The sequence below is a fragment of the Anolis carolinensis genome, chromosome 4, assembly GCF_035594765.1.
Source record: "Anolis carolinensis isolate JA03-04 chromosome 4, rAnoCar3.1.pri, whole genome shotgun sequence".
Classification (NCBI taxonomy): domain Eukaryota; kingdom Metazoa; phylum Chordata; class Lepidosauria; order Squamata; family Dactyloidae; genus Anolis; species Anolis carolinensis.
The window spans coordinates 55,149,246-55,166,616 of NC_085844.1; the positions used below are offsets into that span (position 1 = coordinate 55,149,246).

The following is a 17,371-nucleotide window of genomic DNA, read 5'->3' on the forward strand; positions in this document are numbered from 1 at the left end:
GAGTGCTTGGGGACTAAGTTAAACGTGTCGTCCGCCTTCCATCCGCAAACGGATGGACAGTCGGAACGGGTTAATGGGCTCTTAGAGCAGTATTTGCGTTGTTTTTGTTTAGATCAACCCACGGCTTGGGTGAAGTGGCTACCGGTGGCGGAGTTTGCTTACAACAATGCGGTACACACGTCTAGTCAGCATACGCCGTTTGAGCTTACTTATGGCTTTCACCCACGGGGAGGTGTGGCGCCGTCGACCAATGTGGTCTCTTCGGACCCTGTGTACCGCTCTACGGAAATGGCTGCATTGCATGATGTTGCCCGTCGCTTACTGTTGGAAGCTAAGGCAACGCAGAAGACTCAGGCTGACCGCCACAGGCAGGCAGGGGAGGAGTTGGAAGAAGGGGATTTGGTGTGGTTATCTTCCAAACATATTAAACAGGCTGGGGGAAAGTTTGCGCCTCGGTATTTGGGTCCCTTTCCTATCGTTAAAAAGATTTCTTCTGTTGCGTTTCGTTTACGTTTACCGTCTAGTTTAAAGGTCCATCCAGTCTTTCATCGTTCGCTGTTGAAACTTGATACCTCTAGTCGTCGTGGTGCTATAGCGGAGGGTATCACTGCCACTTCTCCGCCATCGGGGGAGGAGGCCTTTGTGAGAGGGGATAGTGTTATGATTGAGCCTCGTGGCTCTGTTTCTGATAGGCGTGGGCGTAAGACTCCTCGAGAGTCGGATACTCTCGAGGAGCGAGAGAGAAAAAGACTGCGAGACATATTTGCAGCACCCTCTGACGAAGAGTCTTTCGAAGGGTTCACGGAGAGAATGGAGGAAGGGCTGGTTAGCTCAGAGGAGGATGAGATGGATTGGACTCGGGTAAGGGAGGAATTGGGGGCCACTGGCCATGATGGGGCAGAAGATGAATGGGGACCTTCAGGATTAGACCCATGGCGTAGCTGGAGGGATGGGACGGGATCCACAGCTGGAGATGCTGTTGGGCGTAGTCAGAGGTGTTCCAGCTCTGACGAGGAAAGTGATGAGGAAACGCCCGGGTTAAGGAGGGCAGCTGACAGTGATGAAGATTTGTAACTGGCATAAAATGGGGCTTGGGAGCAATTGCAAATTGCGTCGGGCAAGGTAATCTGGGCAAACGCTTGGGATTCGTGTGTGTGTGTGGGACGCTTCCCTGAAGACTTGTGTGCTTTCCTGTGCTGAGACGTAAGTTGATTGGAATCCAGGGTCAGACGGCGGGAGGGATTGTGTGGGCATTTGTTTGTGCAAACCTGTGCTTACTCTTATTAGCTTGACCTTCCGTCGTCTTCTTGACGGACGCCATCTCCTGCTTTGAGAACTCGGACTGAACTGACCACGGCTTGTCTTCCCCCCTTCTTGGACTTGGAAAAACTACAAACGTCTGCTTCTGGCTTTGATCTACGGAACGGAACTGGTCTACTCTACTGCTAAAATCCCTGGCTGATTTGTTCGTGTTGGAATCCTGTCTGCTGTGTGTGTGGGAGCGACGCAAGTTACTCTAAACACAGTGTTGGCAGCAGAGAGGAATCTGCTGCCAATTAGTTGCATTCTTTGTATCTTTTGTTCCTTGGCTTTCGTTTTGTTTATACCCAGGCTGAAGAAAGCAGTTTGTTTTTACCCGGATTAAACTCCAGTTTAATCCGGTTTATCTTTTGAACATTTACTTTTGCCCCTTTTTGCTCCTAAAGGCAAAAATTGCCTGGCCCTTGTGTTTTACGGGCATTTTTGAGTTCTGTAATCTAATAAACTCTGTTACTTTGAATCTTGTGGCGTTCTGTCCTTGACACAAACTACTGAAGTGCTGTGTGATTTTTGGGCTATATGGCCATGTTCTTGCAGCATTTTGTAATAATAATAGTAACATTTTATTTATATTCTGCTTTATCTCCCTGAGGGGACTCAGAGCTGATTACAACATACACAGATAGGCAAACATTCAATGGCTGTAATACAATGGAATAACAATGACATACAAATACACAGAACTAAGGTAAAAGCTTCCCCTTTCCTCCCCGGCTTCCTGGAGGCAGTGCTCAACTCTGGCCATGGGAAGGCACTCTTGTTCCATTCCCAAGCCGAGGAGTCTGTTGTCCCTAGACACCTCCTGGTAGTGTTGCCTGTATGGCTGCATGGGCGCCTTTATTACCTTCCCGCCAAAGTGGTATCTATTAATATACTCACATTTGCATTTTTAACTGCTAATTTGGCAGTAGCTAGGGTTAACAGCAGGAGTTCTAGACTAGGAGAAAGGACCCATCTCTGGGCTGACTCCAGTCACCACCCAGGTGAGGAAAGGGATCAGATGTTGTTTTAATAAAGTACTGGATCCCTAGCTCCTCCCAGTTCATTCCCAAGTTATGAAGGATGGAAATCAGAGAAAAGGAAACATCCCAGGAAAAGGATAAAACGTCTTACTACCAAGCTGGCACTGGATTTTTTGGGGTGGGTTGTTTTTTTGTTGTTGCTAGAGTGGACTTTCACAATAAGCTCCACAAAGCACAATTTTCAGCTAGTGGAGACAGGGCCATCTATCCATGAATATTACATAAGCATAAACTTGCTCTGGGATGGATAATGGAAAGAAAAGGAAACTACTCCAACAGAACTTCCTTGAGCACTTGTCTACCACAAAGTGTGAAAAGAAGAGAAAGACACAAAGACAAATATTTTTCTACAACAACTGATCCCTTGCCTTGCCCAGTTGACATCTGGAGTTAACTCATGAATGGATAGCTCCTTCCCCTGTTTGAGAACAGATAATTTCTATCTGGAAGAGCAAATTCACACATGCAAGTAATCCTATTCTGCAAATTCTGGTTGGCATGCATATGCATATGTATACCACTTTCCTATGTGCCTGCAATTCTTGAGGTGTTTGACAGTAAGCCAACTGTCACAGATGCTTATAGGGTAGGAATTTGATTCATTCCTCAACCAGAGGAAGTAATTTGGCCCACCAGGTCTCTGACTAGTTCTCTAAATTCTGAACATTACTAAAAGGGTAAAGTATTGAGATCAGAAGCCAACCAAAAAGCTTTTCAAACCCATTTTTCCTTCTTCGATTTTCCCATCTGCTTCAAGTACAAAGATTTTCTTTTGAAAAAAAAAACTGTGTAAAGATCAAATTGCTATGAAAACGTCGCAGAAATGGTAAAATAGTCTTTGTAGCTGCTGGCCTTTTTAATAATAATATATAGGTTTTTTAAAAAGTCTGGCCTTGAAGCCGTCAGGAGTTTCTAGGTGACACAATAACCATTTTAGTTAATCTGACCTGAAGCACAAATAAAGCGGAGGGACATTTTTTAAAGTCCTTCCCAATAGTGAAATGGCATTTGCAGCATAGCTGTAATCACATGAAGCAATTTTTAAGAAGGAGAAACCTATTTTCTTAAAATTGAGCAGAGAACAGATTTCCTTTCCATTTCAAAGAAATCGGATTTTTCACTTTGTATAAACTTTATACTACCATCCTCAACCCCTCAGTGTAAATTGGAAAACCAAGTGTATTGATTCGTTGCTAATATTAATATGACAGATAATAATGTATGACCATTTCCTCTATTCTGTTATTTTGTCCAGGCACTTGGACATTTTGGAATACATCCTGAATAAAGAAGTTGGCAATCTAGCATGGCATGATGAAAAAGGTTTTTACATTCTAAACTTTTGGGGGCCACATACTCCTTCAAGAATCTGATAGAAATTATGGATCATTTCCTCAAATTATGGCAGTAACAACTTTAAGCAAATGTGGATAAGTAGAATACTGTGCTACAGTACCGGCACTTATTTGGGGTGAAACTATACTTAAATAACATTTTTGACACAAAAGTCTCCCTACCTCCACCACAAATGCAATTTTAAAAGTTAAAAAGAATGAAGGCAAAGGAAAAAAAATCAATTTTTGATTTCTCCTTGAAGGACCTCATGAAGGCCATGGGTTCCAAGTTAAGAATCTCAATTAAACCAAGAAAATGTAAGTCACACAGTGAGTTTCACTGCTATCCTCTTGAAGGCTTCACTTTGCAGGAAGGGTTCTTTTAAAAGATGGTGTTTCTTACATGCATTCAAAAATAGTAGAGCCTTTGACTTTACTTTCTGCACATTTAGATTGACTTTGATTGGCATGCAGATGAGAGCAATGCACCAATATCATATTATAGCTAAATCTTTCATCATAATGTAAAACTATACAGCACAATCATAATATGAAAAGTACTGGTTTACAATACTTCCTATGAAAATTTGAATTAAGTGTTACCATCAATGATGAATAATACACTATTTCGTAAAGCAGTTTCCCCAGAAATAACAACAAACAGGCAATAAATAAGACAGTTACGCTTTCTGCCTCCTCCTGTACACTAGCACTACACATCAAAATCTTTCATTAGACTAGCTGTGTAGCTTTGTATTGTTGTTTTCTCCTGCCATATTATTCCAATCAGCACCTCTACAGTCTGTACACATCCTTCTATGTTGATTCTTCAAATACTTATCTTTGCTGGGAAAATCTTAGCATCCATCACTGCCTTTACAGTGCTAAATACCCTTAAAGTTTCATGTTTCACTTCTCCCTCTTTCCTAATGTTGTAACCCTCTAGAACAGTGGTCCTCAACCTGTGGGTACCCAGATGTTTTTGGCCTTCAACTCCCAGAAATCCTAACAGCTGGTAAACTGGCTGGGATTTCTGGGAGTTGTAGGCCAAAACACCTGGGGACCCATAGGTTGAGAACCACTGCTCTAGAAAATATCAAAAAGTTCATTTAGCCTAAGATCTTAAGGTAAATCAGTAAATCAAAACTGATGTTCACTCAATTAGTTGATCAACCATCACCAGATTTAAAACATCCTCACAAGTTTACCTAATTATATCCTTTCTCCTTCTACTTTGGCCATATTTACATTTCTACTAATCTCCCATGCACATTTAGAGAACTACCCTCATTCAAGGCTATGTATGTGAAATCCCAAAATCCTGAAATGAATGACTTAGAATGTAGGGTTTAAAAACCCTGCTTCAAGTTCTTCCATTTTTCAGTATCAGATGACAAATGCTTTCAATATACCGTATATACTCAAGTATAAGCCAACCCAAATATGAGCTGACCAGGACGCTCACTTGAGTATAAGCTGAAGAGGGCTTTTTTAGCCCTAGAAAGGGGTGAAAACTCAGCTTATACTCGAGTATAAACGGTACTTTTGAAATGTCTCAGAACACAGAAAACACATGAAGATTGAAATTTTTCAGATTTTACCAGTCATGTACTTTCTTAGTCTCAAAATGAAGATTCAGGATCAGAAGATGGAGAAACCAAAACTAGATTTGAAAAAGGGTTCCTTTCTTTCGGCACCATATTTACTGAAATAGAACAAATGCAAGTCTAATAAGGGGCAGTTAACTCTGTCTAAATAGCTGTATTGATACTTGCTGTGTACGAATGATGGAAGTTGCAACTATTCAATAGCATAAGTAATTGAACTTCTTTTCAGAAAAAAGCTGTCTATATGGATTTTGAGAAGATTTAGATAAAGAAGCTGAAGAAAGATCATCCTCAAAATGAAACTGAAGGAAGAAGTCAATTACCTACTTCAGAAATGTAAACTGAGTGAGGATAAATCTTGAAAAACTACAATCAATCCATGAAGTGGAGCACTGGGAGGCAACAGTAAATTGGAACTGTGCAATTAAAATGCCTATGCTAGTGACACACAGGTGATGATGAGATTTGATCAGCCATCCTAGCTTGCAAGAAAACCTACCCAGCACAGATAACCAGTGCATGATTGTCATTATGAAAAATATGGGAATAAAGATGTATCTTTTATGAAAATCAATCACATTCTACATGCTGGTGCACTTCATGTTTAGAGAGATGGACCTCAGGACAATTTTAGCCCAGGAGAGGGCTTTTTGAAATATGGTAAACACAAAGTGACTTCTGCTGACTTTCTGTTGCTACAAAAACCTTTCCCTGGCTTTAAATAGCCTACCATATAGGGAAAATGCCTCTATGAGCCTGGAGAGGGTTTGGGGGAATTTGGAGAGAAGGAAAAATTGGGTCTTTTGCAGAGGGTACAACTCTACAAGCTCTCCTAGAAGCACTAGTATTCTACTGTTTCCCACCTCGAATGTAAACATTATCTTTTTAACATATTAAAATAAAAATAATATTTAGTATTACAAGACACTGAAACCAGCTATCAGAGCAACAACAAAATCAAAAACTATCAACAGTATTCCTGCATAAACAAAGCAATCTTGCAATTATTTTCAAGTAATTGTATGGCTTTAAGTTGTTTCTGACTTATAGCAACCCTAAGACAACTCTTCTCATTCAGGAGGTTCTTAGCAGAATGTCTTCAGAACAGGTTTGCGTTTGCTTTTCTCCGAGGCTGTGAGTGACTTTCCCAAGTGGGTTCCCATGGCTGTGAGAGATTTGAAACCGGCTCTCCAGTTGTAGTTGAATGCTCAAATCACTGCACCTAGTTTATTCTTAACATAGCTTTTAGTATGTCTCTAGCTATTTGCATCTCAGATCCCTTTTTGCATTGCTTCAAATTACATTAGTTTTTCCAGAAATTATTTTCTTCATTTGGAAAATATTTCTGCTTTTGAAAAAGAAGTCTTATACTACTTATGCCTTCAACTCTGAAATTTAGATATTTCAGATTGAGCTCATCAGCTTTCTAATCTGAGAGCTATTGAACTTCTTGAGAAGTAGGGTTAAACAAATTTCCTAAAGAGATTTGACTCTCCTGACTCTCCCTTTCAACAAATCCCATAATGTCAAAAGTTTCATCTTTTGGAGTTCAACACAAAATCTGAACTTTCTGAGGAACTCTCCACATAAAAAAGTTAACATTGGGTGTTGTGATCTCTTCCCTGGAGTTATATCTTTGGCTGTGTACTGCTTGATATATTAACACTCTCCTTCCTTCTTGTCAGATCCATTGAAACTGACTACACTGCAGAACTGTTAGTTGTATCCAGGATACTTACAGTTGTATAGCTTAGTAAGATAGTGTGAAGATAGTTGAGGATTCCACATCGCAACTATCTTTTACCACCTGAAGTTTACCAACACAGCTGGGGAAATGGCAGTACTATTACACATTCAATTTAATCAGCTACTTGATTGGGTACCCGTCAATGCCTGGGTTATTTGAAAAAGTCTTTTTCGAGGGATTTTATGAATAGTCCCATTAAGAAAATGCATTAGGCTGTAGGTGAACTACAACTCACATCATCACCAGGTTAACCCTTTCAAACTCCATCAGTACTTAAAGTTGGTTATGTTGGGCATGTGTGGCAAGTTTGCTCCAGTTTGTCATCGGTGGGGTTCAGTGTGCTCTCTGGCTGCAGGATGAACTACAACTCCCACCATGGTGGGTGAGTCCCCTTAAACACCACCAGTTTGTTCAGTTGGTCATGGGGGTTCTCTGTGCCAAGTTTGGTACCAGTCCATTGTTGGTGAGGGTCAGTTTCTCTGGATGTGACTGAACTACCAACTCCAGAAACCAAGGTCAATCCCCCCCAATGCCACTTTAGTATGTTCAGTTGATCATGGGGGGTTATGTGTATTAAGTTTGATCTAGATCCATCATCAGTGGGAGTCAGTTTCTCTGGATGTAGGCAAACTACAACTCACAGAAATCAAGGTCAATTCCTCTCAAACAGAGAGCACACCGACTCCCACTGATAATGGGCCTGGACCACACTTGGCACATAGAACCCCCATGACCAATAAAAAAATACTGGAGGGCTTTGGGGAGAATTCACCTTGATTTGGGGGAGCTGTAATTCATCTACATTTAGAGAGCAGTGTGAACCCAAACAACGCATCTGAAGTAAACTTGCCACACATGCCCAACACTTGTCACACATGCCCTCCAGTATTCAAATTTGGGCATATCAGATGTGCACGCCAAGTTTGGTCCAGATCCATTGTTGTTTGAGTTCACACTGTTCTCTGAATGTAGGTGAATTAAAGCTCCCCCAAATCAAGGTGAATCCCCCCCAAAGTCTTCCAGTATTTGTTGTTGGTCATGGGGTTTCTATATGCCAAGTGTGGTCCAGGCCATTATCAGTAGGGGTCACAGTGCTCTGTCTTGATGCAGGGTGAACAATAACTTCCATCATGTTAAGTCAGTCCCTCAAACCACTCCAGTATGTTCAGTAGATGATCAATTCCATTCTGTTTGCTGTGCACCATAGAAAAAGAGTAGGAAAGGGTTATGGAAGAGGCAGTGGGTGGGATTCCACACCAATGAAGAAAGTAAGAAAAACAGATATCTGTGGTGAAAGAAACATAAAATCTGGGATGAAATTGTCCCCGTATGAAAGCATTCACATGGGTGATGGGAAGTATTGTATTTGTGGAGGACCACTGGCCTTTTTGAATATTTGGGGAAGAAAATAGTTTCTGGCCCTTAGGGTAGTATTGGTGCTTTCCCCTCTCTGCAGAATGATCCATGGGTCATGGCAAGTATTTAAGGAACTGCAAGTTAGCAGAATCCATAATTTTGCCCCCCAAATCTGCCCTTGAGTAATCCATAAGTATGTACAGTAACAGAATAAAAGACCACCTTTGAGGAAATGCAAGTTTGTCACCATTTGATTGATGTGAAAAACTTAAGAAGAGCACATACTGAGGAAATAACACCAGAGAGTTTGATGCTATCATGGATCAATCTAATGCAATCTTGGGATATATGGGTTGGATGGGTACACATTTTTTTTAGCAGACAGTGCAAATGTATTCCTCCAAACTCCACCAGGAAAACTCTCTAGCTGGCCTTCAGGATCCCACAGAGTCGTGACATATTCCTTCATTCCTGGTCTCCTGTTTTGTAAACACTTCTTTACTTTGGTTGAAATGCAGTACACTGATTTAGGGACCATTACACCGGATTGCCATTTGTTTTGTCTCGCCTCCTACATTAGTCCAAACAATAAGGGCCTTTAAAACATCCATAAATAACCTGCTGCTGCTGCTATTGGCACCTAGAAGCCAACCGTAGCAATGTTAAGCAACAACAAATTTCATAGTTCAAGAGGCACAGTTAAGAAAAAGGTTGCTCAAAAAATCACTCATTTACCACAGAGATCCTTAAAAATGGCATGAAATCAGTCGAGTAACTATAGAAACCAATTTCTTCAGCTCTGTATCACACATCTCACACCTCAATTGTCTTTATTATTGTGTGCTGTCAGATCCTTAATCAGAAATGTGAACAGGCTTGATTTATTCAGCAGGGAAAAGAATCTGTAGGTCAAGTAAAAAAATTCTCACTCACAGTCTTCAACCTTAGGTATTTTCATTTAATTCTGTTCCTAGTAGCTCTGGGGGCAACTCCAGTGAGATCCAATATTAAGGCTCAATTAAAATAAGCTCCAATTAGTGGAGCTTTTTTCTCTCCGGCTAGAAAAGTCAGGAAATGGATATTGGGAAATGTAAAAAGTCAGCGACTGAGAGGAGGCTGTAGCAGACATAAATGAACTTATTTGTTGATTTCTGCAGTTGCTATGCAGAGGCCTCTGGGAGTGAAAGCTTAACCAGTCTAAGCTATAAACTAAAACCCCTGCAGCTAAACATGAACTGTGTGAAACAAGGGCTCCATTCCAGAACAGAAAACTGCTGGGCCCAGAAAATTAAAAGCCAGAGGCGTTTTCCATTTAAAACTAAATCCCAGTACCGCCTCCCAGCCAAAGAATTATAAGCAGTATCAGATTTACAAAACGAACAATTACCCTGGAAAAATGTAGCCTATTGTACGGTCCCAGATGCTAAATCTGAAAGTGTCTTCCTCCCCCCTTTTCTAATCCCACATTATATTCTTACCAAGCACACTGCTGTAGTCTAGGCCTGTCTAGAAATAGTTCTTTGTAAACTATGAAAATAAAATGTTAAGAGCTCATAATTCATTGACCTCATTTGAAGTGCTGCCCTTGCCTGCAGCAGTTCCTGTCCTTCCCCAAGGCCTCTGCAAATGGTATGCAACAGCAAAATAAACCCTGACCTAATTGCCAGGAGAGGGCTGCCAACCTTCCCTTGGAATACAAAGGCAAGCATGGTAACTTGAAAGTCCTACCTCTTTTGCTTTCTGCTTTAATCGCAGCTGTTCCGGATCTTCTTTATTGGAACGGCTCTATCAAGAGGAAAGGAAAGGGGGAGATATTCAAGAGGAATTAACTAGCACCCTAACACAACATATTTTTAAATATTTAATAAGCCACATTTCTTTCCCTCTTCTGATTGAAAACCTTAGCTGTAGGGGCTCGATGCCTCTGGCGAGATTGGTACACACTCTCCCCACCCCTGTCGCCCGCCCTATAACCATCTCTTCATCAGGGACTGCTGCCTCTGTTCTCGCCCAGAGCAAGCTTGAACTAAAAATGATGCTAACGTTGTCAGTCAGGTCCAGCCTAGGCGTGATGATGTTCATGTCAGCAGCAGACATTGGCAAAAGGAGAAGGGGGAGTGAGAAAAGCAGCACAGATGCAAAAGAAGATTGGGGAGTACAGCAGACATCCTTAGGGAGCTTATTTTTAAAATCTTCACATTTTAGAATGTTAGGTAGATGTCAATATAGCACAATTACAAGGGTTGTAATAATTTGGATTTTAGTTTCAGATAATCACCAATGAATGACCAGGCATGGGAAGGAAAGACTTCCAGGTCTACCAACAGACTGGTGTGAGGTTAAAACTCACAGCTATCTCTTAGCTATACGTATGCTAAATTTTGCAAAAATTATCTAGCAGACCTCAATTACACTGATAAATGCTAACCTGGATTATAGTATGGAGCATCTGAGGAAGATTTCACCTACAAAAGAATATGCTACCTATTTCATTCTCTCACTCTCTAAGGAGTTACGAAGTCCCTTTGCATACTGGACTGCAGGACAATCTATGTATCCACGGGACTAATATCAATGGTTTCATTTGTCTACATTCAACGATGTATGTCCTCTTGAGAAATCTCCAGTGCTATCAAACATGACTCTATGATATTCTTGGGCCAAAGACTTTCATTTCAATAAGGTCCAGTATTTTGTTGTGATCTTGCATATCCAAGGAAAGTCTGGTAACATATCTGCTGCTGATATGGCCGTCATACTGTATAGTGTTATTTTAAAACAGCATGAAAAACCTTTAGCTCTCCATCTCCCATAGATCCCTACTATGATGTGCTGGTTAGAGCTTCTGAGAGTTGAAGTCCAAAAAATATCCAGAGGACCAAAGGTTCAGAAGGCTCAATCTTACTAATGACAATGCTGATGGAAGGGCTTCCATGACTAAAACTGGGCTAGGAAGCTATTCCTCCTATGTTCTGTAAACAACTGCACATCTTCAAAATCTGCTGCCATGGTCAGGGTAATCCTCTGGGGGGCAGGTTTTCAGGAGGAAGAGAGGGCAAGAGATTTTTTATTTATATTTTTTAAAAATTGAATTTAATTATGTGTTCTCCATAATAACAGAAGAATCCTATGACTGGCCCCATTGTGACATTTGATATGGAAATATTTTGTGAGGGATGCCAGTTGCCAAGAATTCTGCAAAATCTTCTGAAAGATGTCTGAAGTGGTTTGACAACTGGAGAAAGAAGTGTCTCTTCACTTATTGCGGTTTGTTGAAAAGCAAAAAGAATTTGAATGTTTTTGAAAGTGTAGACTAGACATTCCTAAATTTAAGCAAATTATACATGTGGTCGTTTTAATTAGGTTTTGAAACCCTGTGGCAAATTTCTAATGTTTTCAATTTGTTATGACTACAATGGGTCAAAAGTTTACATCAAGGAAGGAATAGTTGAATGTGTTAAAGAAGGGTCAAATCAAAGGAATAGTCAGTATTCACAAGAGATTGGTTCTCAGATCCACCATGAATACAACATCAATGGATGCTGAAGTCCCATTATATACCATGGAATGGCAAAATTGTGTTCTTTATATAAAAAAACAACTCAAGAGCTGGAGAGAATCTGAAAGCTTGTGAAATTGGTAAGAGGCTACAACATGATATGTCTACACATCAGCATAGTGATCAGTGTGTGGCACAATACAGTTTGCTTTTTATATTTTTTTTACTTACTAAGTTCCCATTAACTCAATGGATCTACTTGATTGACGGACAACTGCTGAGGAGATAGGCAGTAGTTCTGGGTGCTCTGTACAGCCAATAGTCTTTTCTGAATTTCTTATCTCCAGCACATGTTGAGCATCCCTTATCCAGAATTCCAAAAAACTTCAAAATCCAAAATAGTCCACATGGGTGGCTGAGATAGTGAGATGTTTGCTTTTCTGATGGTTCAATGCACACAAACTTGGTTCCATGCAAAAAATTATTTATTTAAAATATTATATAATATTACCGTTAGGCTATGTGTATATGGTGTATCTGAAATGCAAATGAATTTTATGTTTAGACTTGGATCCCATCTCCAAGATATCTCCTTAAAATATACATATTCCAAAATATGAAAAAACTGCAAACACAAAAAACACTTCTGTTCCCAAATGTTTTGGATAAGGAATACTCAACTAGTAAAAAGCTTCAACTGTTCAGGAAAGCTTTCTCAGAGTCTTATTCTTTCCTTTGAACCTTTAGACCTGCAGAACATTTTTACCCATGAAGTCAACAAACCATGGATCCTTCGGGGATGCCATGCCCTTCTCAATTATCTCACCTTAGCTGCACGGAGCAGCCTCTCTCTTTCTTCTTCATCCTTTCTCTGTTTCTCTACCTGGTCCAGCTGCTCAAGAAATGTAAGTTGAGCCCGCGTATCATTAGATACTGTGTAGTTGTCGTTCTCCTAAAAAAAGGAAAACAAGGAATTTATTATTATAATTTTATTTATATACTAAATGAATCAAGACTAAGAAAATTATTCATCTTGAAAACAGATATCTGAGTCTTTATTAACGGTAAAGATGAATTCGCTTTATGGGAAAACAATAAAAATTGACATTTTGTTTAGCAAGACTGCATCTCTTAGAACTACCCTGTTTCCCCGAAAATAAGACAGGGTCTTATATTAATTTTTGCTCCCAAAGATGCACTAGGTCTTATTTTCAGGGGATGTCTTATTTTTCCATGAAGAAGAGCTCACATTTATTGTTGAACAACAAAATGAACATTTATTATATACTGTAAAGTAGTTGTCATCACAAACCAGCATAACCAGACAAACTATGAATCCTATCAAGAATTTCTTGTTACTACCATTATTTACATGTGCAACAATCTATGGTACCTCTTGCAGTTTAGGTTTCACAAGGTTTCCATGCTGATTTCTCTCTATTCTAGTTTCAATGTAGTCATGAATGATGAATAATATAATATACTATAATAATAATATGATAATATAATAATAATAATAATAATATAATGATATACAATATATTAATGAGATAATATAATAATAGGATATAAAAATAACAGAATATGATAATAATATGGTATTAATAGGATAATATAATAATGGGATATAATAGCAGAATAGCATAATAATATAATAATAATAATAGAATAATATAATAGAATAATAGAATGGAATAGAATGATATAAAATATATTAATAGGATAATATAATATGGAATATAATAATAAAACAGAATATGCTAATAATAATAAAATAATAATATAATATAATAGAATAATAGTATAGAATATAATGATATAAGATATATTAACAGGATAATATAAAATAGAATATAATAATAACAGAATAATATAATATGAAAATATAATAGAATAATAATAGAATAATAATATAATGATATAATAATAATAATAGAAAAAATATAATATAATGATATAAAATATATTAATAGGATAATATAATAATGGGATATAATAATAGTAACAGATATGATGATAATAATATGGTAATAGAATAATAGTATAAAATAATCAGTTTCATGGCATAGGATTGGAATAAGGATGAGAGGAGAATCCCTATGCGTCCTGTACCTTTAAGAAACAGAAAGAGCAGGAAAGCCCTCTTCCTTCCTTCCCTCCCTCCCTCCCTCCGGTGTGTATGTATGAGTGCGGGTTCTGCCCTGCAGCCATGCTTCCCAGTGGAACTCTGCTGCAGCCTTAGTTGCTAGGTCTTACTTTCAGGGGAGGCCTTATATTTGGCAATCCCCCCAAACCCCTGCTAGGTCTTATTCTTTGGGGAGGTCTTATTTTCGGGGAAACACGGTACTTTACTCAAGGTTAAGGCTTGCCAAGTCAGCTCACAATATCTATTCTCTGTTAGTTATTTAACAGTATTCACATTTTGCCTCACACAACACAGGTATTTGGGTTGTTTACAATGTGTGTGTGTGTACATGCGCTTATTGACTTATGATGACTACATGGATTTCATAGGGTTTTCTTAGGCAAGGAATACTTAAGAGGTGGTTTTGCCAGTCCCTTCCTCTAAAACAGTGTTTCTCAAACTAACCAGCTGTTAGGAACTGTGGGAACTGAAGTTCAAAACATCTGAAGCAGTTTGAGAAACTCTGCTCTAAAATATAGGCTGCAACACCTAATATTCATTTGTAGTCTCCCATCCAAGTACTACCCAGACTGACCTTACTTAGCTTCCAAAATCAGATGAGATCTGGTGCCTTTGGGATGTTTAGACACAGATGCAACAATGAAAATAGAAAGTCAGGAAAATTAGCATGAAAAAGAACATCAAAAACAAACAAATGAAGAACTACACAAGCATCTCTATATCTGTATGTTATGAAGAGATGTTCAAACTTAAAAGGTTCAGTGAGTAACCCAATCATTTAAGGAAACTGCAACCCCCTTCAGAACACAAGAGAACTCTTTGATTGGCAAGTAACTACCCTCTAATATCTTTATTTTACTTGGAGTGAGGGGGTGCTTAAGTCTAATGCAAACTATATACAATGCCGCTTTCATAAAACCTTATTGAAGGCATAGGACAGCTCCTGACTGGGGATGCAGTATATGCAGAGCAAATGTTTTGCTAAGTATTTCAACAGTGCCCGGGAGTGCAATTTTAGTTCTGATTGAATTGGGAAGAGAATATACCTTTATTATCTCCACCTCCCTATGTCTTTAATTACAATAAGGTAGACATTTACCTGCTATGTGTAAATAGCAGCGTAGTTTTGTCCAGAATCTGAATTGATGGAGTTTCATCTAACTGATTGCTTCAGCCATGTTCTGATTTAAAAGACCCACAGCCTGACTTAGATGTGACAAAAGAGAGTTGGAAGTAATCTGATTAGTGACAACACTATAGTCCCAATCCACAGAATACCTTTTCATGAAGTCTTATGTAAAAGTTAAACTGCAGAGGAAAGAGCAATAATCCATCTTCTAGAACTGACTATCAAACTAGGGTCAAAATACAATATGCATTCTTCTTATTGAGTAGAAAACTTTAGTCAATGGTGTAAGAGGCAGTCATGGTCAAACAAATCAACTCCTACAGTAGCACACCTACTGACACCCTCAGGAAAAATAGTTTCCCATTCCAAAACCAGGCCACCTTTCAACTGAAATGTATTTAGAAAATTGGTTTCATTCCAAAGTAGTGCCTAGATATTCCTTTTACCTCAAAGGAAAACACTACTGTCCAGCCTGCCGTTACTTACATCCTTTACAATTCCTGCAATAGTGATCTGATTACCAATTATTTCTTAAAAGACTGGAATTACCCACTTTCACAGATAATAATTTGCAACCACAGCAGCTAGACCCAAGATACTAGTGATTATGTCAGTTGTCCCTGCCTGTATAAGAAAAAAGGCTTGTCATTAATTAATTTAGGCTATGTCTAATTATAAGCTGCCAGTATGCTCAGAAAAACAAGCCCAGCACCAAGGAATAGCTTCACTGATGTCTGACGAAACTCAAAAGCAGTGTAGGCTGAGATCTCACAGGTGAAGAACATAGTTTACATGAAGAAGGTCCAAGGCTGAACCCTTGTCATTCTTCATTTCAAAATATCAGCTAGCAAGTGATGAGAAAGGCATCTGGCTGATATCCTGAACTGCTACTCTGAGGCAAACACATACAACACTGGGTTGGATGGACATAACAGTCTGGTCTGGTATACATCCACTCACATATTCTACTTTCTGCATTATAGTTAGTACATAAAATTATTGCAAAACTTAGCATCTACTAAGGAAAGAGTCCTCAGCTTTTATCTACATCACTTAAAGGCTTTTCAGATGTTTGTTCTCTGTAAATCCAAGGTGCTAAGATATGATGTACTGGCTCAGTATTTGAAGTGGCATTTTTTAATTTATGATATTTGCACATTCAAATACCTTTGTGCAGTATCTACCTTGCAAATATTTACAAATAAATACTCGCTGGGAAAATACCCAGGAACAGGTTCAGTATCAAGCATGTTATGCTTTGACAACAATAATAAATTTCTTTGAATTTTGAATAGTGCAGAATTACAGGTTGAGTATCCCTTATCTGGAATCTGGCAATCAAAAACAGTTCACATGGCTGGCTAGATTGTGACACCTTTACTTGTTCAGAGTACACAAAGTTGTGTCATGCAGAAAATTATTCAAATATTGTGTAGAAAATTATCTTCAGATTGTATGTGTATATGAAACATAAATGGATTTCATGTTTAGACTTGGATTCCATTTCCAAGATTTCGCATTATGCATATTATGCATATGCAAGTATTCCAAAATCTGGTAAAAACTGAAATATGGAACATTTTGTTCCAAACATTTTGGATAACAAGTGCTTAACCTATATCTGAATGGTAACAGAGTATGACATTTTGCAAATGCTCCAATATTGTTTTAAAATAGTTTTATTTCCTAATCTTCTAACATGGTAAATTGGTCTTTTAACAGCTGAAGGATACAAAGATTTTGCATTGTTTCATTTAAAATTGGGCTGTCAGGAACAACCTTTTAGAATTTCTCAGAAGAGAAAAGACAGCCATCCTCTCACTAGACTAATGGTTAAATCTCTTCCCTGCTTGTCATGTAGATCTGGTCAACTAAAGCAAGGAAGGAAAGAAGATGGGTCAGAAAAGCCCTGGCTGTACTTCCTTCTAAATGCAGGTGTTTTAAGAAAATATTTGAAAGTTCTCCTGGTTGCAACCTGGTAACATTCAAGCTGTTTTCAAATGTTTAGTGAGTTAAATGCCCATATATTATATACAATGATTTTGAGAAATCTGCAGTGTTCCAGATGCTACCCCCATTAGCCTCAGTCAGTGCAGCCAATGAATAAGGCTGGTGACAGCAGTCCAACACCATCTGGAAAACCACTGGTAATGTAGCAGAGATAGACTTCCAAATCCACTACCGCTGCCAGCTCCTGTATATACAGAGGAC

General features: G+C 38.8%; 1 protein-coding gene across 1 annotated transcript in view; it reads right to left on the reverse strand.

The window, feature by feature from the left end:
• The window catches only part of taf4b (TATA-box binding protein associated factor 4b), a 94,923-nt gene that overhangs the window by 25,150 nt on the left and 52,402 nt on the right, over positions 1-17,371 (reverse strand). Inside the window, exons 12-13 of the mRNA XM_062980433.1 lie at positions 12,712-12,837; positions 10,115-10,171 (exon numbers count right to left, since the gene is read on the reverse strand). Coding sequence (XP_062836503.1) covers positions 10,115-10,171; positions 12,712-12,837 — 183 coding nt within the window. The remainder of the gene's footprint in view (positions 1-10,114; positions 10,172-12,711; positions 12,838-17,371) is intronic.